Below are 25,906 nucleotides of genomic sequence, written 5' to 3'. Positions count from 1 at the left end.
TTTTTTACTCCGTGTAAATGACCATTATCTCTCTTGTGAGTCCCAGGGTTCACACCAGACAACGGTTTTCCTATTTGTACCTGCATCAGTTATGATCAGCCTTGATTATTATCGCCAATAGATATATCATACATCTGCCATTCTTAGTTTTGCATACTACAATAAATCTATAATATCTTAGGTTTGCACCCTATGAAACAGTAGTACAACAAATCTATAATAGTTTAGCTTTACACCCTATGTAAACAGTAGTACAATAACTCTATGATATTTTAGTTTTACACCCGATGTAAACAGTAGTACAATAAATCTATAATAGTTTAGTTTTACACCCTATGTAAACAGTAGTACAATAAATCTATAATATCTTAGTTTTACACCCGATGTAAACAGTAGTACAATAAATCTATAATAGTTTAGTTTTACACCCTATGTAAACAGTAGTACAATAAATCTATAATATCTTAGTTTTACACCCGATGTAAACAATATTTCGCCTTAATCACCCAATAACTAATGACTTGATAATATCCGTGTGGTAGATATATTTACATTGTCTTTATTATCAGATCCATGACATTACTTATGGCCAACAAATATCACAACCAAATAATTCTTCACATATTTCAAAACTTGGCAGGATGTTTCCCTTGAATCAGTCCTCATAACAGTGAGTTCAATACAACCGAGTTCTTTTAAATATATTAATGAAGTAGTTCATTGATTGACTTAAACTGCATCGTATCTCCTACCATATTCATTATTACAGTAATAATATAATTCTATCCTTGCTCTAACCATTTAAGTAATCATATCAGCTGGTCATCGCCTTCCTATGATATTCAATTTGCTTATTACTGCGTCATCACTTCCTTCGTTTAACTCTGCATTCGAACAAAACTTTCTTTTCACTAATCATTGTACTCATTTGATTTACTGTTTGATCTAATGAATCATTCAAAAATAAAACTTCCATGTTTTGTATATAAACTACATAGCATAATCTTTGTAATACGTCATAACCTGTAAACTAATCATTGATTGTAACACGTCACTTCCTTGTAACATATCAATATAAGTCGTCACTTCCGATTAAATGATCATTGTAACCGCATCACTTCCTCTTTGGTTCTAGTTCGCGTTCCCCCAAAGAAACTTCCCCGTCGTGTACGTGAAAACACACGTCGTAATTCCCGCCTAAACGATTTTCCACAAAGAACATATATGAAGAAATTGATGCAGTAGTTGGCATAACCTACTACAGCGAAGAGTTCGAAATACGGTCTCATATTCAACAACAGATACCGTCCTATATGCTGTCTGCTCTCCTCCGCGTAGTATAGAATAATGCTGGTACCCACAAATTGAGGAAACATGGTAATAACGAATACAAACCCGATCAACAGCAACATGGTGGTGGCTTTCCGCGTGTTATTTAATGATCGCGGCCGGTCATTTCCCGCCTCTTTTCTGATGACATAAATCTGGTAAATGACCGCGAGATTGCAGGACAGGACGATGATGCAGGGAAGCCCAAAGAGAAGAGCCAGGTGATACACGTATTGGTGGAGGTAAACGTAAAGGATCAAATGCTCTTCCGCTGCACTGCACCGTCCGTACACGTTTTCTATAAATAGAACTCGATAAATCTGGGTTAAGGAGAGGATGACTATCATTAGGACCACCAGAATGAACACGCTGTTTCTTCTGCGGATCAGCTTCTTCCTGAACGGGAAACACACGGCTTGCACTCGTTCCACGGAGAGACACACGACCAGCCATGACGACACGAGGAGAAAAACGTGTTTCAGGAAGTTGTATAATTTACATACACTGTTTTGAAAATTAATGAAGAAACTGCTTTCGAATCCTGACTTGTAGATGAGCATCTCATCGATCAGTTCTATTTGATTGATCACCAGGTTGAGGCTGTCGAATACAGCTAACATACACAGAAGCTGACTGTAGGACCGTTTACGCAATCTCTTAGAACATCCCATTACCAGGAAAGATAAAGTGTTTCCGGTTAAACCGACAACAGTAATGATAGGGGACGCAACTTGCTTTACCCAGAATCCCCAGATTGGTATTTCCGGTGGACTGACTGAAATAGAAAAACTAAATAATTTAATGTTAACTTTGGGGTTGGAAATGTCCATATAATTAGAGAAAGAAATTGTGTGGAAAATAAAATATCAATTGAACTTACATATGGCTGTGTCATTATCTGTTGTATTCCACGACATGGTGCCGATGATTCTTTTCTTATACGTTCAACTACAAAAAAAAGAATTTAAAGGTTAATATTTGATTTGCATCCAATAGGTGAGAATGTATAATTAAATCATACAATTAAAATGCACCCTGAAAACAAGAACACCCCATATGTTGTAATATATACGAAAAGGTATAAGGTCCACATTATAAATTTTTTTCTCGCAAATTGTCAACTTTAATCTTGGAATTTCCAACTTTGATCTTGGTTTTTCTAACTTTAATCTTGGAATTTCCAACTTTAATCTTGGTTTTTCCAACTTTAAAGGGACTGGTTCACGAGTTTTGAAAAAAAAAATAATTCAGTTTTGATGTTAAACATTAAGAATGTAACTCATTTAATGCTGACAGCCAAACTTTTGACCTCCTGAATGCAAGAATAAAAACAATATTTTATCCCTGAATCTGTGTTATGTAAACAAGGATTCGAGTCTTTTTATGTATACAAACAAACCAGTGACATGTTAATTTTGTAATATAAAGCATCTTAATTTTGCATAGTCACAAATATTAATTTTAGATGATACATTTTACACAAAGAATGCTTGAAATGTGAAAGATATAATAAACTTAGATCGATATCCATTTCTTTTGAAAATTTTGTAAACAATAGCATACCACAATCTTTGTTTACAAAAACAAAAAAATAAACTCTCTAAAATAAGCTTAGGTGATAATGTATAACCTTAATTTTGATGTGAAATCTTTTAAACACATTTCGGTTGAGCATCACTGAAGAGACATTATTTGTCGAAATGCGCATCTGGTGCATCAAAATTGGTACCGTACAAGTTTTACATTAGACAGTTGATTTTGATCTTTAAAAGTGAAAATAAAATTTTGGGGGGAAATTGTGAATCAGTCCCTTTAATCTTAGCTTTTGCAACTTTAATCTTGGCTTTTCCCATTTTAATCTTGGAATTTCCAACTTGGGAGTTTAATATAGAAAAGGCACAAAATATTGAGAATAGGACAAACATCATCAGTGAATTTACAGAGAAAGAACTGAACAAAGTGTACTATGATGAGTCTAAGATAAATAAGTGAAGATAATGAAGAGTGATCAATCTCATAAATCTTATAAAAAAATAAAATTGAGAGAAGGACAAACACAGCCATACCACAGGTGCGAACAGGTACCTAGGAGCCCTAATGACCGATCACATCCGCCGTGAGCCCTATATCTTAATCAAGTAAACGCAGTAATCGGTAGTCAAAATCAGTATGCAAAGAATACAGACCCAGATCAGGCAATAATGGAGCACAATTTTTGCCCATTAGAATCCCAACAGACTGTTGGAAGACCTTATCACCAACGATTACGTAAATGTTGCCAATGAGAAACTCCAGCATCTTTTTAATGTCAACTTCAGAGTATGTGTGCATAGAATCGGAGTAATCTTTAAAGAAGCAATATTTTGGATGACTGGGGATAAGATATGAAATAGGATACAAAGTACTGAGAGATCCTCGACTAGTACTATGGGGAGTTTAACGTGTAATAGGGTACAGAGTACCTCTGGGAACAAGACAACCGGTGGTCAAGAGAATGTTCTTGGCACACTGATTTGACTGCGGATAATTCCGTTTACCTGATCAGGATATGGGGCTCACGGCGGGAGTGACCGGTCAACAGGGGATGCTTACTCCTCCTAGGCACCTGATCCCACCTCTGGTGTGTCCAGGGGTCCGTGTTTGCCCAACTATCTATTTTGTATTGCTTGTAGGAGTTATGAGATTGATCACTGTTCGTTATCTTCACCTTGCATGTACATAGGGTACACGTAACCATAGGAGATAAAGAGCAAAGTTTGGGAATTAAGCACATAGCACTGATATAACACTGGGGGAGTTCATAATTGGAAGGTCAGAGAGTCGATGTCGTGACTCGGTGGTCAGAGAGTCGATGCCGTCACTCGAAAGTTCTAGTTCGAGTTATGTTCCTGTTTTTGCCGCGCTCGATCGATTGAAGATATCAAATCAGTTAGTAACTGGTCCTTCGCCAAACGCTCGGCAATTAGATGTGGAAACTCGGGGTCTTTCGGATGAGACCTAGAAAACCGAGGTAATGTGTTACGGTAGGCGTTGTCACGTTGAAGATCTCTCACTGCTATAACCTGATCTCTCACTGCTATAACCTGATCTCTCACTGCTATAACCTTTAGCACTATTCACATGTCGCATTTCATGGTACTTCACCTACAGTTACCACAGTTGATGGCGTGTTAATGAAAGGTAAAGATAACGAACAGTGATTAATCTCATAACACCTATATGCAATACAATATAGATAGTTGGGCAAACACGGACCCCTGGACACACCAGAGGTGGGATCAGGTGCCTATGAGGAGTAAACATCCCCTGTCGACCGGTCACACCCGCCGTGAGCCCTATATCCTGATCAGGTAAACGGAGTTATCCGTAGTCAAAACCAGTGTGAGCTATAAATTTAAGAAAACAAACGAAACAAAACATTTTGAATTTCGCAACATGTATTTGAATAATCAATTTTTCAACGAAAACTTTTAATTTTTGTTTTTAGAAATATGTGGTACAGTCTGCAGACCAAGGGCAAATATAATTTGACATAATGATTAGTTCTAAAACGGAAAACATAATATATTACACAAAACACGACCATCATTTGGTACCAAAGTTAATTTGACCCCTTGGTAAAATGTTTGACGTGTGCATACCAATTGTTAGGCCGGAGGTTTTCATTCTGATTTTTACTATGGTTTGCTCCGTTTATCTGTTCAAGAAAAAGAGTAATGTCGTCGGGTGCGACCGGTCGAGGAGATGCTCCGTCTAGTGTGTCCACGAGTCCTTGTTTGCCGTGATTTCGATTTTGTATTCTTTATAGTATTTGAGAGATTTATCACTGTTCCTTGTCCTCTCCCCTTTCCCACATTTTCACCAATGTTTGAAGTTTAAAAGAATGCAAAATGCACAAGGCATTTACACAGATTTTTACTACGGTTTACTCCGTTCACCTGGTCAAGATATAGGATTCAAGGCGGGTGTGACCGCTCGACAAGGGATGCTTACTCCGCCTATGCACCTGATCCCACCTCTGGTATATCCATTTGCCAAAGTCTTAATTTTTCAGTCCTTATTGGAGTTAGAGATTGATGACTGTTCATTATTTTCACCTCTTCACCTTAATGCACTCATTACTCTGTACAGTAACTTCAATTCTTCTCTAGATGTTCATTTGTCCCCAGTCTCGATATCAAATCTTTCCTGTCTAAACTTAATCGCCAATTAATTAGATCGACTCCAGACATCGTTACAAGGAGTCGCTACACGTTCTTACGAGCGTCCTCACAAGGCATCAGTGGGATGAAGCTTAATAACTGCTACAATGTCTTCAATACACGTGACACGTCATGTAAAGACACTCTAATTCCTCCCTAATTCGTCAGCAATTGACATGATGAATGTGTTTATTGGGAAAGCGAGCGACGAGATGAGTATCTCTTTCAAGATCTAACGAAGTGATGAACAAGTCCTCGTTGCAAGCCCTCAACGAATTGTCTTTCACATGAGACAACAGGCAGATTTTATTACCAATTAACTATAACCCTATTTGTGTCTGTACAAGTAATTTATCTGTCACTTCCGTGTAAGCCGATCTAATCATTACAAATCAACAGGAATTGTGGGTTTTACCTCGTATTGTCTGTCAGTGACTATACTAAACCACACAGCGCTACAGTATGGGATTCTGGGAAATGTCCACTTCCTTTTATGCCTTACGCTCCCCCGTTACTGACATCAGCTAATGCTGACAGGGATTCAATGAACAAGGAGAAATCTCAGGTTGTATCATGAAACGTAATGGCATCGGAAAGTCCAAATTTATTGTGCTTCTTATTTAGGGACGCGCCAAAGGGTGACGCCTTGGTCGTTGGACTTTCATATAACGTATATCTGATTAGTTTTGCTGTAGATAATTTTTGCTAATTTCGCGGGTTTATAAAATATGTCCCCCAAATTTATTTTGTGATACACCACACGCCTCTTGTTGTCAAAATGAATTTAGATTGACCGAATTGGTGTATAACGTGCGGCAGTTTTCGGGGTGTGTAAACCTTGATTAAAGACAAAGAGAATCTAATCTCAGAGGTTAATAGAACAAATGATGAATTTACCTATATTTCAAGACAAATTTTGCATTTATATTTATAAAAAAAAATTAGACACTAACAACTTTAAAGTTTCGAATACGCATTTCAATTTAAGCTTTCAAGTGACAATACATTGTGTAGCAACATTTACAGTCATTAGCAATAACAGGATTGATATCTCACTAATAAACACTGCAATGTAATTTTACGTTTCTACATTTAAATTTAACATTTCTACATTTACGGTAAACATTTCTGCATTTACGTTTACCATTTCTGCAACTACATATTACATTTCTACATACACATTGAACATTTCTGCATATACAGTTAACAGTTCTGCATTTAACATTTCTACATTTACATTTAACATTTCTATATTTATATTTAACATTTAACATTTCTATATTTATATTTAACATTTCTACATTAACATTTCTATATTTATCATTTCTACATTTACATTTATTTAAAATGTCTACATTTACCACTTTCTAAAAATACCTTTAACATTTCTACATTATCTTTTAACATTTCTACATTTACATTTCTACATTTACGTTTAACATTTCTATATTTACGTTTAACATTTCTATATTTACGTTTAACACTTTTACATTTACATATAAAAGTTCTACATTTACATTTAACATTTCTACAGTTACATAAAACATTTCTACATTTACATTTAACATTTCTAGAATTACCTTTAACATTTCTACAATTATATTTGACATTTCTGCATTTACATTTAACATTTCTATATTCATATCTAACATTTCTATATTCATATTTAACATTTCTATATTTACATTTAACATTTCTATATTCATATTTAACATTTCTATATTCACATTTAACATTTCTATATTTACATTTAACATTTCTATATTTACATTTAACATTTCCATATTTACATTTCTATATTTACATTTAACATTTCCATATTTACGATTAACATTTCTATATTTACATTTAACATTTCTATATTTACATTTCTATATTCATATTTAACATTTCTATATTCATATTTAACATTTCTACATTAACATTTAACATTTCTAGAATTACCTTTAACATTTCTACATTCACTTTTAACATTTCTACATTTAACATTTCTACATTTACATTTAACATTTCTACATTTACATTTCACATTTCTACATTTACATTTCACATTTCTACATTTACATTTAACATTTCTACATTTACATTTAACAATTCTACATTTACGTTTAACATTTCTACATTTACATTTAACAATTCTACATTTACATTTAACATTTCTATATTTACATTTAACATTTCCATATTTACGATTAACATTTCTACATTTACATTTAACAATTCTACATTTACGTTTAACATTTCTACATTTACATTTAACATTTCTACATTTACATTTAACATTTACGTTTAACATTTCTACATTTACATTTAACATTTCCATATTTACGATTAATATTTCTACATTTACAATTAACAATTCTACATTTACGTTTAACATTTCTACATTTACATTTAACATTTAACATTTCTACATTTACATTTCACATTTACATTTAACATTTCTACATTTACATTTAATATTTACGTTTAACATTTCTACATTTACATTTAACATTTTTATTGAACGACTGGCGCATTGGGTACTTACAAATACACAGATACAGGGACAGACGGTTGACCCCGTTGACTTTCCATTAACGATAGACAGTATTTGTCAACACGAGCATTATAATATAGCATTTGCATCTGATTTACCCTATGAAAATCCGTCTTTATAATACACACTGTGCAAATATCCATCAGGTTTCAATATCAAGAAAAGCTACATTATTTCATGCAACATAAAGGCTTTTATTATTGAAAGAGCATTTGGTTTTTTATAACGTAAATTAAAGGAATACTTTACAACATATGGGATGATAGTGATAATCAATATTTTGATTTTTGATTCGTAGTCGTTTTTACAGCTATTTTCTCCATCGCTTTACCAGTGTGACATTTTAATGGCGCCATATCCGATCTTGACCAATCAGAAGAGATTTGATGGTCTACTTTAATCCTCTGACGTCATCAGTAAAGCGCAGTAAAGATAAAAGCTATTGACAGAACGCGTCTGAATTCCCAGATATTGTTAGGGTTTAAAGAATGGATTTGTCAAATTTCAATCTCTATAAGAGAAATAAAAGGCATTACTTTGGGAGTTCTTAATGCATCTTAAGGAAGTCGTCTTTTTAAGACGTTCAATCACTAAAGAGCTTTTAGTTCTAAATATAGGATGTTAACAACTCTCAACGTGATAATACCATGTCCCTGATATTTACAAAATTAAAATTATTTGAAGGAAAATTTCGGGCTTTTAGAAAATGTGCAAGGTAGTACATCCTTAAAAAGATCAAATCTCACTGCAGATAAGAGGACGATGTACATATACCTGCTGTGTAACGTCCTATCAAATATCTGCTGTGTAACGTCCTATCAAATACCTGCTGTGTAACGTCCTATCAGATACCTGCTATGTAACCTCCTATCAAATATCTGCTGTGTAACGTCCTATCAAATACCTGCTGTGTAACGTCCTATCAGATATCTGCTGTGTAACGTCCTATCAAATACCTGCTGTGTAACGTCCTATCAAATTCCTGCTGTGTAACGTCCTATCAGATATCTGCTGTGTAACGTCCTATCAAATATCTGCTGTGTAACGTCCTATCAAATGTCTGCTGTGTAACGTCCTATCAAATATCTGCTGTGTAACGTCCTATCAAATATCTCCTGTGTAACGTCCTATCAAATATCTGCTGTGTAACGTCCTTTCAAATATCTGCTGTGTAACGTCCTATCAAATATCTGGTGTGTAACGTCCTATCAAATATTTCCTGTGTAACGTCCTATCAAATATCTGCTGTGTAACGTCCTATCAAATATCTGTTGTGTAACGTCCTATCAAATATCTGGTGTGTAACGTCCTATCAAATATCTGCTGTGTAATGTCCTATCAAATATCTGCTGTGTAACGTCCTATCAAATGTCTGTTGTGTAACGTCCTATCAAATATCTCCTGTGTAACGTCCTATCAAATATCTCCTGTGTAACGTCCTATCAAATATCTGCTGTGTAACGTCCTATCGAGACTATTTTCACTTTTATGAACAGTGCGATTAGCTCAGGTCATTGCAGTAAATGTTTTGTATTATTTAGGCACCTACGAGACCGCCATCTTGAAGCGCACGCACCTGTCTCCTTTAACATCGAAGATCTGGCGAAGAAACGACCACTACTTGTGAAGTCTCATTGTCCGACTTCGAATCCACAGCATTCACCTATCCATGTAGCTAACTTTTCATCGATTAACAGTTAGTATTTGTCCATTGTTCGAATCATGGATAATACTTTTACCGCATTATTTGACAGGTCATTCAGTAAAGGGTTTGCTTTGTGATTGGAAAGTCACGGGTTTTAACCACGACTGCGCAATTAGATCTGAGACGTAAAATAAATGGTGATTGTTAGGTCCCAACCGTCTGACTTCAGAGTCACTGGACATTCGGATGAGACCAAAATGCCCCTTCCTACAGGCAAACTTTTTCTCTCAAAATGATAAAATTGGATACTAGATTAATGATTATATACAAGAAAATTGAAGAAAAAGTTGTACCGCATGCACTTTCATTTTTGTCCAGAATTTGTCAATTATGTCCAATACTTTGAAAAATGTTGTTAAAGAATTATAAAGGGAGGAAAAATATATCATAATTTTTTAACATTAAAGGAAATATGCACACTTTCCTAATATTTCAGAAATAATTGTATTAATTACAACCGGATTAAGTCAAAAAATGATTTATCAACCCAGTCATCCATTTTTTGTCTGAAGCAAGCGTCTTTAACAACCGAGGTCCCGTTTGACATAAGGTCATCACACGATCAAGAACCCTCACTGCTGAATTGCCTCGAGCGTCTAGCATGGCTCAGAAGTTGTTGTACAACAATTACCGTGATGTCACAAGTGAAAGAGTCTCTAAAATACGCAATCGTGTATGGATGTTTTAAGTGCATCTATATACAGAAAATTGTCCAAGTCCTTTGGGGATCCGCGTTAGAATAATTCCTCGTGTTTGTCGTAAGAGGCGACTAAATGGGGTGGCCCTTCGGACGAGACAGCAAAAAACCAAGGCCCCGTGTCACAGCAGGTGTGGCACGATAAAGATCCCTCCCTGCTCATAGACCGTAAGTGCCGAGCATAGACCTAAATTTTGCAACCCTTCACCAGCAATGGTGACTTCTCCATATGAGTGACAAATTATCGAGTGGGACGTTAAACAATATTCAACCAAACAACCAAATATCAAAGAAACACTAAAAGCCTCCTTGTTTGATTAATAGCGTCATTCCAATCAAACATAAAACAACTGGCTTTCAAATTCATTTAGTGTCACTATTAAATCGTACACATGATATTCGGTTTCTGACAGGTCATTTGTGTTAAGTGGTAGACCCATCCCTTCCCATGGCGACAATGTCATTTCTTGTTTCTTCTTTAACCGCCTATGCAAAACGCTAGACCAATAACTGATTTTCATGTTAAGTATAAAGATAAATTGTAACTTTTAAATGATACAAGTCATTTTGTTCACCAGATGTATATATGACTACCGGCATAATAGTATACAGTCCCGATATTGGCAGCGGAAACGGTAAAAAAAAAAAAAAAAAAAAAGTTAATGCGAAACGAACAATTAATTTTCAAAAGATCGATTGATTGAATATTGTTTAACGTCCCTCTCGAGAATATTTCACTTATATGGAGACGTCCCATTGCCGGTGAAGGGCTGCAAAATTTAGACTTATACTTGGCACTGATGGCCTTTGAGCAGGGAGGGATATTTATCGTGTCCCACCTGATGTGACACGGGGTCTCGGTTTTTGCGGTCTCATCCGACGGACCGCCCCATTTAGTCGCCTCTTACGACACGTAAGGGGTACTGAGGACCTATTCTAACCCGAATCCCCACGGGACTTCAAACACATGCTGAAATACAAAACAAACCAGCTTAAAATAAAATCAACAGTTCGTTTTGCATTAACGCCTTCTTTACCCTTTCCGTCGCCATCCGGTGAACTCCATTCAAACATCCGATCATTGGCGCAGTCGTGACGGATTCGGGGTCCCTCATTAGGTACTATACGTTATTCCTACAGACGTACGCACTGCCTGGGTCGTGACGGACTCGGGTCCCTCATTAGGTACTGTGAGTTATTCCTACTGACACCTATACTGTCTGAGTCGTGACGAACTCGGGGTCCGTCATTAGGTACTATGAGTTATTCTTACTGATGCACACACTGCCTGAGTCGTGACGGACTCGGGGTCCGTCATTAGGTACTATGAGTTATTCCAACTGACGCCTATACTGTCTGAGTCGTGACGGACTCAGGGTCCCTCATTAGGTACTATGAGTTATTCCTACTAACGCCTATACTGCCTGAGTTGTGACGGACTCGGGTCCATCATTAGGTACTATGAGTTATTCCTATTGACGCCTATACTGACTGAGTCATGACGGACTCGGGGTCCGTCATTAGGTATGAGTTATTCCTACAGAAGCCTATACTGCATGAGTCGTGATGGACTCAGGGTCCCTTATTAGGTATGAGTTATTCCTACAGACGCCTATATTGTCTGAGTTGTTCCGGATTGTTTGGTTGTTTTACGTCCCTTGGAGACTATTTCTCTCATGTGCATATATATGTCACAAGCTGCAGGTAAAATGTCACAAATTTCAATCTATGCATGGCGGTCATGGTCGTCATAATTAGTGTTCCTTATCAAATTGTGTGTGTCATGGTACTCTGTATCTAAGATACCATCTATTAAAGACCCGCATCTCTCACTTTCATTCCCGTGGAGATCTGGGTTAGAATAGGTCTTCAGTACTCCATGCTTGTCGTAAAAGGCGACTAAATGGGGCGGTCCTTCGGATGAGACCGCAAAAACTAAGGTCCCGTGTCTATTGTTTCTGGATAGGGTCATTTGCAAAATCGTGACTGCGCGTTAGTCACAACACACCGTCACGCCAACAAGCAACGCGCCTTCGCGCTCTCACACCAACAAGCAACGCGCTTTCGCGCTCACACGCCAACAAGCAACGTGCCTTCGCGCAGACAAGCAACGCGCCTTCGCGCTCTCACGCCAACAAGCAACGCGTCTTCGCGCCAACAAGCAACACGGCGCAAAGGCGTGTTGCTTGTTGGCGTGAGAGCGCGTTGGCGTGACGGCGTGTTGTGACTAACGCGCAGTTACGCTTTTGCAAATGGCCCTATCCGGACACCATACGTGTCACATCAGATGTGGCACGATAAAGATCCCTCCCTGCCCAAAGGCCATAAGTGCCAAGCATAAGCGAAAATTTTGCAGCCCTTCACCGGCAATGATGATATCTCCATATGAGTGAAATATTCTCGAGGGGGACGTTAAACAATATTCAATCAATCAATCTCATATTCCTATACCGATTGGTGTGATTGGTGTCTTAAGTCCTTTTCACACAACTGAGAAATAAGATGTTTTTCATGGCGGACCCGTCATTTCTCCGTGCACTGTAGGATAATTATGCGAAAATGATAGGCAGTGATCCTCTATCAAATTAGAAAGCCAGGTAGACTTTGTCTCTGAGGTTAATCAAGTTATCCTTCATCGAAACCTCGTTCTGATAGCATTCTGCTATTTCTTCTAACATTTCTCTCGCGCGAATTATCCTCACATATGATCATGGTGGTAGTACGGTTCACGTGGAGGTTTTATTATTCACACATGTGTATTTATGCTCTCTCTCTCTCTCTCTCTCTCTCTCTCTCTCTCTCTCTCTCTCTCTCTCTCTCTCTCTGTGTGTGTTAAAGTTTGTTGGAATCAAAGTTTATATTGCTAAATAAATAATGAGTTTATCAAATATAAAAACCTTCAATTTTGCTAATTAGACAAACTCCTCGTATAAATACACCATTTCAACTCATATCAAATCAAATCAAGTAATATAGATATTATTATGTTTATAATTATATATATAATACAAAAAGAAAGAGTTGATATTACACAAATATAATATTTAAAATGCAAAATCAGGAAAATGTGCAGTTCCAAAATATCTCAAAAACACTAGCGCTTTCTGGGTGTTAACATCCCTTCTCGGGTGAATACAAATTGAATATAAAGTTGTTTATCATAGAATGGTCTCAAGAGTTTAGTGAAATTGGACTCGTCTCTGTCAACAAAAATGATGTGTGCATGACATTCGGCGAAAAAAGAATTAAACCTTTTGTTTGACACTCACATATGGAAGGTTTGTGACGGAGATAAAATGATTTTGACGTGAAGGGACAATGCGGGACATGCATGGCCCCGAATTCAGAAGTTTTGACATTAAGAATACCCTTAAGTGTTGGTTATCGAGACAATGCACAAAATTAAAGGTTTGCCTTTTGGCATTCTGCAAACGACATTTGGTGAGAAGAGACTGCCATTTCAACGAGCGCCATTTCATTGCGAATTATTGAATATTCGGAAGTTGTTGTTAGATTTAACACATTGTTCGATACCGGGAGTCCTCATGATGAGGTATGCTGATGATGGATTAGTCGTCTACTGAATAGAAGTCTGTTGTTCTGTCCGTCCGGCCGTCTGCCTGTTATATCTAACCCATCCATGCATTTCAGTTATACTCGTATACACGCAAATGCGTACTTGGGTTTGTTAATCAAATTTTAAATTGACATCGTCGCTGTCACGAGAGTAAACTCATTACAATATCTTACTCCCTCCACTGATTTCCCGTTCACCATTCTTTTAACCCCCCCCCCCCCTTTTTCCCCCATTAATTCGAATTACACTGCCGAGAACTACTTGGTGAGACAGAATTTCGATTAACAAGCCAATTGCTGCTACTATTGAAATCTTTAGTAACGAGTATAATTAGCTTGTATTATAGTCCCGTAACTACGGACCCACACACTTAAAGGTACTTTACTTTAAATCTTTTTGTCATCGTTTCTAATATCTATGATTAATGTCGGTGTCTGAAGTGTTAGATTTAGGGTACGTTAATTCCAAACGAACGATAACTTCACATTCCAACATTTTAACCCTACTCCTCGTCTTGATTAAATAAATAAAAGCTCATAGATTATGGTAGGCTAGTACTTTTTACCCGTAGTTCAATATTGACTTCGCGTTGTGAAATATTTCAAATTAAAATCCCAAGTGAGTCAACTTAGGAAAGACTTGAAATGAAATCATATTTTGAAAGTTTTATTGATTTTATTTTCTCTGTTGATTTAATATTCATAACGAAGGATGATAGTTGTAAGATGTGGTAGGATGGGTTCTAATTATTCCGAGAAACGCAGGGGCGTATCCAGAAATTTTCGGGGGGGGGGGGGGAGTTCTCCCATTAATTTGTTTTTCAGATGGGGTCCAGACTCAAAATGCGTTATGTTTACCATTCTTTAAGCTAAATTTTCTTACAAAGAGGGGGGGGGGGGGGGGATTCTCGGACCTCTATGGATCCGCCACTAGAACGTAACAAATAACTGTTGAATTTCTGAGATGAAAAACACTCAACCGTGGCTACTTCAAGTTACCTTGTTTCAAGACGAGGCGAAAAGTTCAGACACTAAACGTGTTCGGGTTGATATACTCGATAACACAACAGAAGAGTACAATTCGCTTGTTAATCCCTGATGGGATGTGAAATTAAGAACCAATAAGATTAAGATTATAATCAGTCTTTTAGAATGAAGTTGGATTTGAGAGAAAACTTTCTTCCTGTTAAAGATGAACATTGTGAGAAGTAAATATACGGAATGCTGTCGACACCATCAGTATCATATAAGTATAGCAACTGAATATAAATCTACTTCTTTATTAATACCTTAATTTGCAAGATTGCTGTAAATTCGATGTCATGAACATACACGAAAGAGAGAGGGGAGGGGGCGGGGCGAGGGGTCTAACGCACAGCATGGAATGCACCAGCAGAGAAAGTGCATTTCATAACATCAGGTTCATTGAAGAAGAAAAAATGTTACATGTAGCGGGTTTTCTCCGCGGATAGAAAATATGACTATTTGCTGGTTCAAAGGTTTGCTTATAATTTTAGCGGAATAAATTTTGGTGGACAAGGAAGAGTTATCTCTCTTGCAAACAATTAGGTGTATATTTGGCGAGCGATTTTTTTTTAGCGGAAAGCTACTAACCGCTAAAATAAACCAAATTTAACACCCCGCTGACCCCCCCCCCCCCCCCCCCCCTCGCTATATCGTACTTGTTTCTTATTTATTCTTGTCCAATGAAAAAGAATGATGAGTGAACAATATATATATATATATATATATATATAAACATAGTAATAATATCTACAATAGGCCATTCATAACTTGATAAATGTGTTCCTTTGGACTTCTGAACATGTTTTATTGCCGTTATTATCAATGTAAGAAGTATACAGTAATTGTGCGTAAAAGTCGTTATGTATACTCGTATAATATCAGAACTTACGTACGAACCTTATATTCAATTATCATCTGTTACAAGCGATCCCTCAGGCTACTAATACTACCTATATTGACCGGAACATTGCACAAGGTCGAGCTCTGATCCTCGGTATCGTATGGCCAGCATACACATGGGAAACATTGACCACAGTTAATTACATATCTTAATTAAATAAATTCTCCATAGGACAACGACCTGTGCTGCCCTGTCTTTAACCACAGTAGAAGTCTGTGTAAGGCTTTTGAAGATCTCGTTTGTTATTAGCGAGTCTTCCTATAATACCCATGTAATCTATGTACCACCGCACCTGACAGTCACTGTATACAATATCAAATAAGATACTAATTCTGTTTGTGTTGTTCTGTGCTAACTGGTACCAAAAATATAGAACCTGCTCTATAACCTTTGCAAAGTACCAACAGTTCAGTGTAACATAAAGGGTCATTTAAGTGGTTTTTAGTATTATTAGGTTTGCGATTTTTTTTTTAATTCGGGACCTTTACGCCTCACAGAAAATGTGCATGGTTGAGGCCTTATATCGATGTATATTTGCATCGCCGTCTGAAAATATTTAATGCAAAAAAAAATCTTAATATATTTTACCACTATACTTGTGTCCAAACATGCCTTCAAACTTTCGTCAAAGCCCCATGCGACATGAAAACTCGCAGCTTGAAATTACTTTGTTGACGTAGATTAAGTAACCCGTCAAATCGAATCCCGTTGATTTTTAGATCTAGTTAAATCCGATTCGAGGTATCCAATTCTTTTCATATTGATTTTACCTAGGATTACTCCGTTTACTTGATCAAGCGGGTGTGATCGGTCAACAGAGAATGTTTACTCCTCCTAGACACCTGATCCACCCTGTGGTATATCGAGTGGACCATGTTTGCTCTACTCTTAATCTTATATTCTTTGTAGGAGTCAGGACTTAGGAAATTGATCACTGTTCGTCAATTCCACATTTTCATCTTTATTTTGCGAAATAAAAGAATTATCGAATTTTTTTCTCTATATGATGATATGCAAATATTCAGCTAGCAAAGGATTATAATATGGACAAAACATTGTTGAATGTAATACTTCAACGATCAATGGGTTAAATACTCTATGAATTGGTGTGCTTACAAAATACTGTTTTCTCACCAACATGCTTCGCCTTTCATGAAATAATGTAGGTCAAACGATTATTCTTTGCAAATGTTGACTTTACAAAAGGTTTATAAAGTAGTTTGATTTAAGGATGAGTCGTGCTGATATTGACAGGGCGCGATGAGATTAGATATTTTGTACAGAGTATTATTTTGACACACAGATTCGTGGGTGTTGCGGTTCTTGTATTATTGTCAAGGTTAGTTCAAGGTTAGACTATATTTACATCAAAGGACCTTGAAATTCCATTAAAGCGGGCGTAAATTGTACATTCTAGTAATTTATTGCCCCCCCCCCCCCTAATTTGCAGCATAAACACGATAAATGACCATGTAAGTCTCTTTTTTGTAAACCAGACCTTTAAAAAAGAAAACGAAGAAAAATAACTAGCAAATTTTTTTGAGGCGTCATGACCGACCAAACTTAAGATTTGCGTACAATGACCGTTATTTCTGTCATACTTCAACTGATATATGAACGTTTCCCCCATGTAGTCGAACGTGTGCACTAAGGTGCATAATGACACAAGATAAAGTAGAAGTATCGGATAACATGAAAAAGAAAAAAGAACTTGATAGTTTTCTCCAAAAAAAAATAAAAAAATCAAAGGCATGATATTTAAAATGGACCCAAGAAGGGATGACAGTTCATGCTATATGCAAATTTACTAAACTCTGTTACAATCTTTGTCTATACATTTTGAAAATATATGATTTCATTCTACTAGCCCTAAAAGTTTGTACTACTAAATTTTTCAAATAGAGGGATAAATTGCTGTTAAACTACGCCATTGTTTTCACTAAAAATAAAGTCCCCAAATAATTCCATTCTTCTTCTAAGCATGAAAGGTTACAGGTGTAAGATATAAGTAATATGACGTCATGAACCACATGTTTTATACCTTAAGAAGAGACATGCACATAGGGCGTGTATCGTTTACTAGATCTGTCTAAATGACGACAGGAATTAACCCCGATAGAAACAAATGCTGTTCAATATAAAACTCCGCACCTCTTGTGTGATTATAGAACAACACGTGACAATCCGATTCCCCCTAACAAAGGACCAACACGTGACAATCCGATTCCCCCTAACAAAGTTCGTCGTCCTTTCTCTTCTCTTCATGAGTTCGCAAGTACTGCGGATTCCTGGTTTTATATGGGTACTAAATATTGCGAAATGACGTCAAATCGCAAGAAATTGAATTAGCGAATGCACTACCATTCAAAAGTTTTGAATGAAATACAGACCAGCAAAATAAAAATAAAAGACGTCAAATCGCGAGATAAGCATATCAGCAATATAAAATCAAAGAGAGAAATATTATTTCGCTAGATTGTTTCTCACTGAATTACGCGATAATAAATTATTCGAATATATCTAGAAATCTGTAGTAAAAGAAAACCCACCTCGAAATCAAGTCCCGACTTTCGCAGTTTGACGTGTTTTTACATAATGAACTAAGTAAAGATCTCCAAATCTGTGTACGTCAAGTTCCTATAATAGAATACTTAAGGAAAACTCTCTTCATCACAAATGCATAAACTATCTTTTTATATCTCGACTTGCCTCTCCCTCAGACATTTTTGTTCACACTGGTGAGATTATGATTTGTAATCAATTAAATGTTACAATCCAGACACAGGGAAAAGTGTATTTCTTATAAGCATGCATTAGTTATTGGCGGCCATTGACGCGGCTGTCACTTGAGTGAATTCTTCTTAAGAGACTTAAGGAGAGATGACACACCAGAGAAATCTGAGATGGAAAGTGGAGGATATACACAATGATATTCTAAAACTAAAAACTTTCAAATTTACTTTATCTAGTCATACATACAGTATTAGTAGAAAGCAATCTGGGTAAAATTCAAACCCCTGCTGCACTTGAACCCGCGATCTATAGATCAGCAGGCGACACGTTAACCTAATGAGCTATACAATTAGACAATCATTTAGAAGGAGTATACTAGTACTGCTGATATCGATATTTTCATTCAAGTTTCAACAGGAAGTCAATTTTGACGATGTAATACTCGTCCTTTAATCGAGAAAATAAACACATGTAACGAAATCAGTCACGTGATCAGACTGATGTGCATAGGGCAAAGTAATTCCTTCCAAGTAATTAAAAAACAACATTTGTATAATGCTTGCATTCAGTCGGACAACGTTGTCGAGTATAAGTCACCGACGCTTGTTTTAACACCAAGCGATAGTGAATGATGGCTAATTGTGAAGTCACGTGATTGTTAGGACCACATCTGTGTTGCATTCTACGTCAGCTGTTGTTGTGTTGGTGATTTTTACGTTCTTTGCGTAAAAGATAGAGGCGTGGACCAATTTGAAGACACACAAATGCGGTGGTCATCTCAACTCAAAATATGAATATTTTACATTGTAACCAGAGGTGGTTATTGTTTTAACATAAAAGAATGGTAGACCATAAAATAAGCATTTTTGGTTTGAAATGTCCAACTAAACGAGTTGCAACTTCTGTAACCCCCACCAACCCACCTCCCACCCCACCCCCAACAGATCCGCCACGGACAATAAACAGACATTAAAACTCTATTGAACATCAACATACCAATCATTTTACCTATATAGATAAACTAATACAAACAATAGCATTGAGTGAGCTGATAAGACAGTCTCTCGCCGTTCTTGAGGGACTCTGCTTTCAGTCCAAAATCACCGTAATCTTAACAGTATGTTCCGTAACTTACAAAGACGGGAACGATCGACATATCATCATATTTTTTCAAACAAACGTACGCTGCTGATGCCAATATAAAACCAGAAATATATACTCTTTGTCCTTGCAAACTTCGTCTCTCCTGATACGATCATTGGATTAGAAGGCGTAAAGATGGCAATATCATCATCAAAGGTTGAAAAGAAGAACAACATTCTTAATGATTTTTACACTCACACTACTCATGATAAACTCATATCACGGTTTTTTTTGTTGGTTTTTGTTTTGGTTGGGGGGGGGGGGGTTGGGGGGGGTTGGGGGGTTGGGGGGGTTTGTGTTGTTGTTTTTTTGTTTGTTTGTTTTTTTTTGTTTTTTTTGTTTTGTTTTTTTTTGGTTTTTTTTGTTTTTTGATTTTTTGCTACATAAGGCAAATCATTTTCATGTTTGTAACACCATAATTATTCTACATATACATATTTATGTTTCTATCAATAAAATAAATACAGTTTACCGTAATGGACCTAATTTATTCCAAAGATTTCGCCATTAACTCCAAAATTTATTATAGGATTAAACATTCTTTTTGAAGAATTTATCGATGTGTAAACTCTGAACATTTCACTCACAAACTGAATAAAAATGTAAAGCACTTTTATGTTAAGTACACATCAATAAATTCCTCAAAAAGAATGTTTGATTCTTATAATTCCAATTCGTTCCCTGTATTCTGATGTGTAAATTCTCATATAGCTTTATTTTTGTCCAATCAAAACTACACATACACCCTGTGTAATTAAAGTGTTTATTACTTTTAATGTATATTGAATAATTTGAAATTATCTTACGGGTTTTTTTTTTTTTTCAGATTGTAAATTTTGAATTTGATTTTATTCAGTTTATACACTTAGATTCCATTGAGATAGATAAATATGCTGTGAACATTCTTATACCCTTCTCCATCTTCTACAGACAGGAGTTATATATAAAATAGAAATCTAAAGAAAATGCCATACTAATTTTATTTCAAACATCGTCGTTTAATTTGATGCAAACAAATTGATAATGCAAAGTGAATGAGAATCGAAGTACCCACGACTAATCAAAAATTAAAAACAATAGTAGAAAGTGGAATGCGTGTCAACGGAAATTCACATTTAAATGAAGTCAGAATTAATAATTCACGTTAGCAACTCTATCTATCTCGGGCTCCACTCTAAAATTATACACAATTTCATATGGAAATATCAAGAGACTTTAGGTCATTTAAGTATACATTATTCAGTGTAAGTTTAATTGAAACTCCAAAGAAATAGTAGCTCTTTGCATATGCAGTTTTTAGTCGTAATGAAACATTAATCCTCGCTTAGTTACCTTGAACACGGGTGTAGAAGTTTTTGAGTAGGTCTGTAGAATTTTTGAGTAGATCTGTAGAAGTTTTTGAGTAGGTCTGTAGAATTTTTGAGTAGATCTGTAGAATTTTTTAGTAGGTCTGTAGAATTTTTTAGTAGATCTGTAGAAGTTTTTGAGTAGGTCTGTAGAATTTTTGAGTAGATCTGTAGAATTTTTTAGTAGGTCTGTAGAATTTTTAAAGTAGGGCAAGGATAATGAATTTAATACGTAAGGAATCCTCTGGATGGATAATTCTCACATTTTTGCGACAGATAATGAAAATAGGATGATAATTTAATTTTATCTTGCACTTAATAATCGTGAATTGCGATGCATTATGTATACATTATTAAGTATCTCTCTCTCTCCTCTCTCTCTCTCTCTCTCTCTCTCTCTCTCTCTCATATGATGGAATAAGCCCGTATCTACCGGTGGCTGAAAACCTGAGAAAAATAGAACTTTGTATTAACCTGCCTGTGACTTCGATATAACATTCCAACATCAGACCAAAATTAACTGTAGAATATCCGATTAATGAAAGGTGAAGATAACGAATAGTGATCAATATCATAACTCCTATAAGCAATACAAAATAGAGATTGGGCAAACACGGACCCCCTGGACACACCAGAGGTGGGGGTCAGGTGCCTGGGAGGAGTAAGCATCCCCTATTGACCGGTCACACGAATACAACTAATTAATATCACTCAATGAAAACCCGCGTCTAAACTCCCTTTGGCTATGTCAGGTAATGTTAGAGTGCCTTCGATCATACACTGGCGTTTACTCAACCTTCTGTGTTTAAACTTAAACTTCTGCAACTTTTCCTCAATAAGAAACAGAAAAACATTATCTAAAAAGTACAAAAACAATATGTCTCCCCCTGAAAGGGGAGACATAATATAGCTAGGTTTTTGATGAGGGCATTGAGCATAAGAAACTTTTAAAGATTTTATTTGTCCATCCTCCATATTTGTTCACATAAGTGTTTCTACATGATTACAATCACTACTGTACTGTTACTTAATTATCATTATATATTTGTATCATACCTATGAGATGTTTCTCAAGATTTCAATAAACTAAACTAAAAAGCACAAACTGGAGTAACACATGTTGAATAATACATCATACATGTGTATTACAATTAGTTACATCGAACCCAATCAAAATTAAGATGGCCGAACCGGTACGGTTTGGTAAATTCTAGTATCTACTTTCAATAGTTTGAAATCCTTTAATCATATCTTTTGACTAGTTTTTATATCTGTATACCAAATATTGTTTTATAGGCTCTAGCAGCCAGTTTCCACGATTTGAAGTATTCAATTACGTACAGCATATTATACTATAAAATCAATTATTGACATTTTTCCAATGGTTTACACATTTTCTAATTATAATATTCACAACGATCAGCGATCAACCCCGTCAATCCTACCAAGATCATAAATGAAGAAAGAAGGGCAAACACGGAGCCTCGGGATCAGGTGGCCCCTGTCGATCCGTCACACCCGCCAGTCGATCCGTCACACCCGCCGTGAGTCCGGTAAGATAAGTAACAATGCACAAAGGAAATTAGAACGAGTCATCACCCACTTAGGGACTTGGATGAGTGAGTAACACACGGTCAGAGACATCTGGTTTGGTTTGTCCGGCGTGGATTTTGGGGGTTACTGAAAGAAGAAATCTCCTGAACAAGGGTGTTTATGTCGACACGGTGATTGGGAATAGGAGGGATAGGAATCTAATTATTTGCATCCTATTTTTGAAAAGACACCTGCAAATTCATCAAAATTCTTACAAACAGTTCGTACGTCGTATGGTCTTGCAAAACATCAGTTTTGATAGAAGTTTGTACAGCGGGCGTGATTATGTTCACGTTTAGAATAGCGTAATGAACTCGCCCGTAGTGTGTACAGAACTATTTGTGTTCTATAGAAGTAAGATGCAAACTATATTTAATTCTGTTGATATAGTGTAACAATTTAACGCCTGTTTTGTTTTACGATTGGAGTCCGTCTGCCAAATGCATGTAACATTTCATGATTAGGAATTCATTCTGCTAGAAGTTAAAAAAAAAGAAAGAAAAAAAAAAAAGAAGATAAAAACATATTCCGAGGGATATCTGGTAGGTCATTGTGTTCGGTGTGCGGTTTATAACACGTCCTCGTTAAATAATTCTATGTCGATTTAACAGAATTATTGTGAAAATAAAAATGAATTTAAAATGAATTGAACAGATATTATGTTGCGGTCTCCTTATCGAGCGATCAGTGAATGTATTAGGACGTTCTAAGAATTCAAGTACATACTTTTAAAATCATTCCGCTTTTCTTTTTCTCTTTTTACATGACTATATATCATAATGACATAACACACAGCGACTTTTCTATCATATTATTTGTTTCTTAAACTACACACTTTTCCCGATATTAAGTTTATTAAGATTCGCATCTTTATATAAATACTTTTATTCTAATTTCCTGTCACTCAACAGCCTTTATACATCATACATCTAACCATTTCGTTCTTCAATTATTCCGTTAAATGAGAGGACAATATAATTAATTTACAAAATACCTACTCACGTTGTCCAGACTCCAGAACTATCCATCCCATGCTCTACATCCATACACTAAGGACAAGATCGGCCGCACTACAAATCCAACAAACTTTAAATCGATACAGCAGGTGCTTTCAAAAAAATATTAATGTAGTCTTTGTACCACTTCTGTACGAGATCAAAGGGCGGTTAACATCTGATTGTCCGGTAAAGTGTAAACTATCTATTTTCCCGCGCTCTGTGAATATACAACGCACGCGCCGGTGTTGTTAGTTTCAGAGACGTGGTGCGTTTCGATCCTTTCTTAACCGAAGTGCGGATTTAAAGAACTGTGACTATGTCACAGTCATACTCGACATCGGATGTGATTTGGATGGGGTTTATAGACTAACCAATAAAGTATTGTATAAGAGGCTCATAAAAAAAATTAGCGAGCGATCGTGTTTTAATGTAAACTGCTCTGATTGTGTTTTTATGATGAGCTTATCAATGTTTCTGGAAGGTTAAACACAGGACAAATACATTAAGATAAATACTAAAGTGTGCGGTGTAATGATTATTGTGTTGCATTGTGGGAAGATTTCAATCTGGTGTCCCAATAAGTGTTGAATTTCACAGTAAACAGAATTACGAGACCTATCCTTGTCTTGCTTAAAGAGGTGGTTGTAAAGAATTTTGATAAGAGTAAAACCATACATGTATGATTTGATATATAAATTTAATTCAGAGAATTAGAAATGATAAATAAAGCTCTTTTTAGTGATTTTTCTTCTTTTTTTTTAATTCCTATTCTCAAACTTCCCTTTCCTCGGTGTTTTTCATTATTATTATTATTATTCATTTATTTATTTTTCACGTGATTGTGTTTCGATTTATGAAATATTCCTATACTCGGTATCAAATATAACATTCTAACCCCCTTTCAGAATACCGGCCATGGCAGCTCAGAAGTGAGGGGGTTCGCTTTGAGCTACCCTCTATCCATGGACGTTGAAATGTGTGGTGCTTTTCCCCTCACCAAACGTTCGGCATTTAGAAGAGGTACCCATAAAGTGCGAAATCGAAACGAAATCTACCAAAACGAAATGAAACACCGAAACGAAACAGATTGTATAACCGAACTCATTTCATTATAATAATTAAAAATGGTATCCCAGGCCCTTGTGAAAGTTACCACACATAAATAAAATTCGCCTCCCCTTTCATGTAGGCTTTCGGCTTGACTGATACAGAGTTTTGAAAGTTGGAAAGGAGGAGGGGGAGTAATCACAAAGTATCATAAATTAATCTAATCAGAAATTAATCTACTGAAACAATAAAAAAAAAAAAAATGGATTTCTCATTTCCCTATGCGCACTTTCTTATTGATACAACCAGATTGAGATAGATCTGCCGCTTCTGTGACCGGTGATTATCTTCATTGTAAATGAACAAAATAAAATGTATACACTTAGCAATGTGCAGTAACATTTATGAGGTCTTAAAAGATGTATTATTTGTCTCCTCTTAGATGGCGAGAAAAGTTGGTACATGTAGAAAGTTTGGTGTTTAATCTCCGACGCCATCATTGAATATCCTCAAATATTTTTCCGGATATATCTATCCAAAATGTAGAGTACAAAATCGGATAAAACCGGACAGCACAAGTAATACACTTTCTCATTCTACTCTCGTCGGTTACTTTTCTTTTTTATATGCCTGGTCGAAAATTCCGCACGATGTTTTTACGACGGCACATGAAGAACTATCGTCACTCGACTGTGTCGGGATTTCAACAATGACCTATGATATGCGGTAACGATCATGTAAAATGCACCATGACTACCCGCTCTCCCCCTGCGCATACACAGTGTCCAGGGGCGGATCCAAGAATTGCTGTTACGGGGGGGGGGGGGGGGCGCCACTTTATGAGGTTGGGGGTCTGGGGGCGAAGCCCTGGTGGGGGCCCAGGGGACAAAGCCCCCGAATTTTACAGATTTTATAGGGCTTGAAATACATCTCCTATTTAGTCTTTTGTACTGTTTTCTATCATTTTTCATGAGGTGAAATTAATGATATGACGCAAATTTTAAAGGTTTTTTGGGGGAAAAAATAAGTTCTCCCAAGAAAGTAATTCAAGAAATCAATAGATTTTGTCAT

At 36.2% G+C, this 25,906-nt stretch overlaps 1 protein-coding gene across 2 annotated transcripts; it reads right to left on the bottom strand.

Annotated features, from left to right (window-relative positions):
* Window positions 1-528: 528 nt before the first annotated feature.
* Window positions 529-25,109, bottom strand: LOC125662761 (growth hormone secretagogue receptor type 1-like). Of its 2 annotated transcripts, none has more exons than XM_048895108.2 (3): window positions 23,789-25,109; window positions 2,210-2,277; window positions 529-2,104 (listed from the first exon to the last, which is right to left on the bottom strand). In XM_048895108.2, the coding sequence occupies exons 2-3, from the start codon at window positions 2,244-2,246 to the stop codon at window positions 1,101-1,103; spliced, it is 1,041 nt and encodes a 346-aa protein (XP_048751065.2). In that variant the 5' UTR covers window positions 2,247-2,277; window positions 23,789-25,109; the 3' UTR covers window positions 529-1,100. The 2 variants fall into 2 exon arrangements, with proteins under 2 accessions (XP_048751065.2, XP_048751066.2); XM_048895109.2 differs by having other exon boundaries at window positions 23,793-25,109.
* Between the last annotated feature and the right edge of the window lie 797 nt (window positions 25,110-25,906).

Source organism: Ostrea edulis, chromosome 8 (genome assembly GCF_947568905.1).
Source record: "Ostrea edulis chromosome 8, xbOstEdul1.1, whole genome shotgun sequence".
Classification (NCBI taxonomy): Eukaryota; Metazoa; Mollusca; class Bivalvia; order Ostreida; family Ostreidae; genus Ostrea; species Ostrea edulis.
This window is presented reverse-complemented; position numbering and strand designations above follow the sequence as displayed.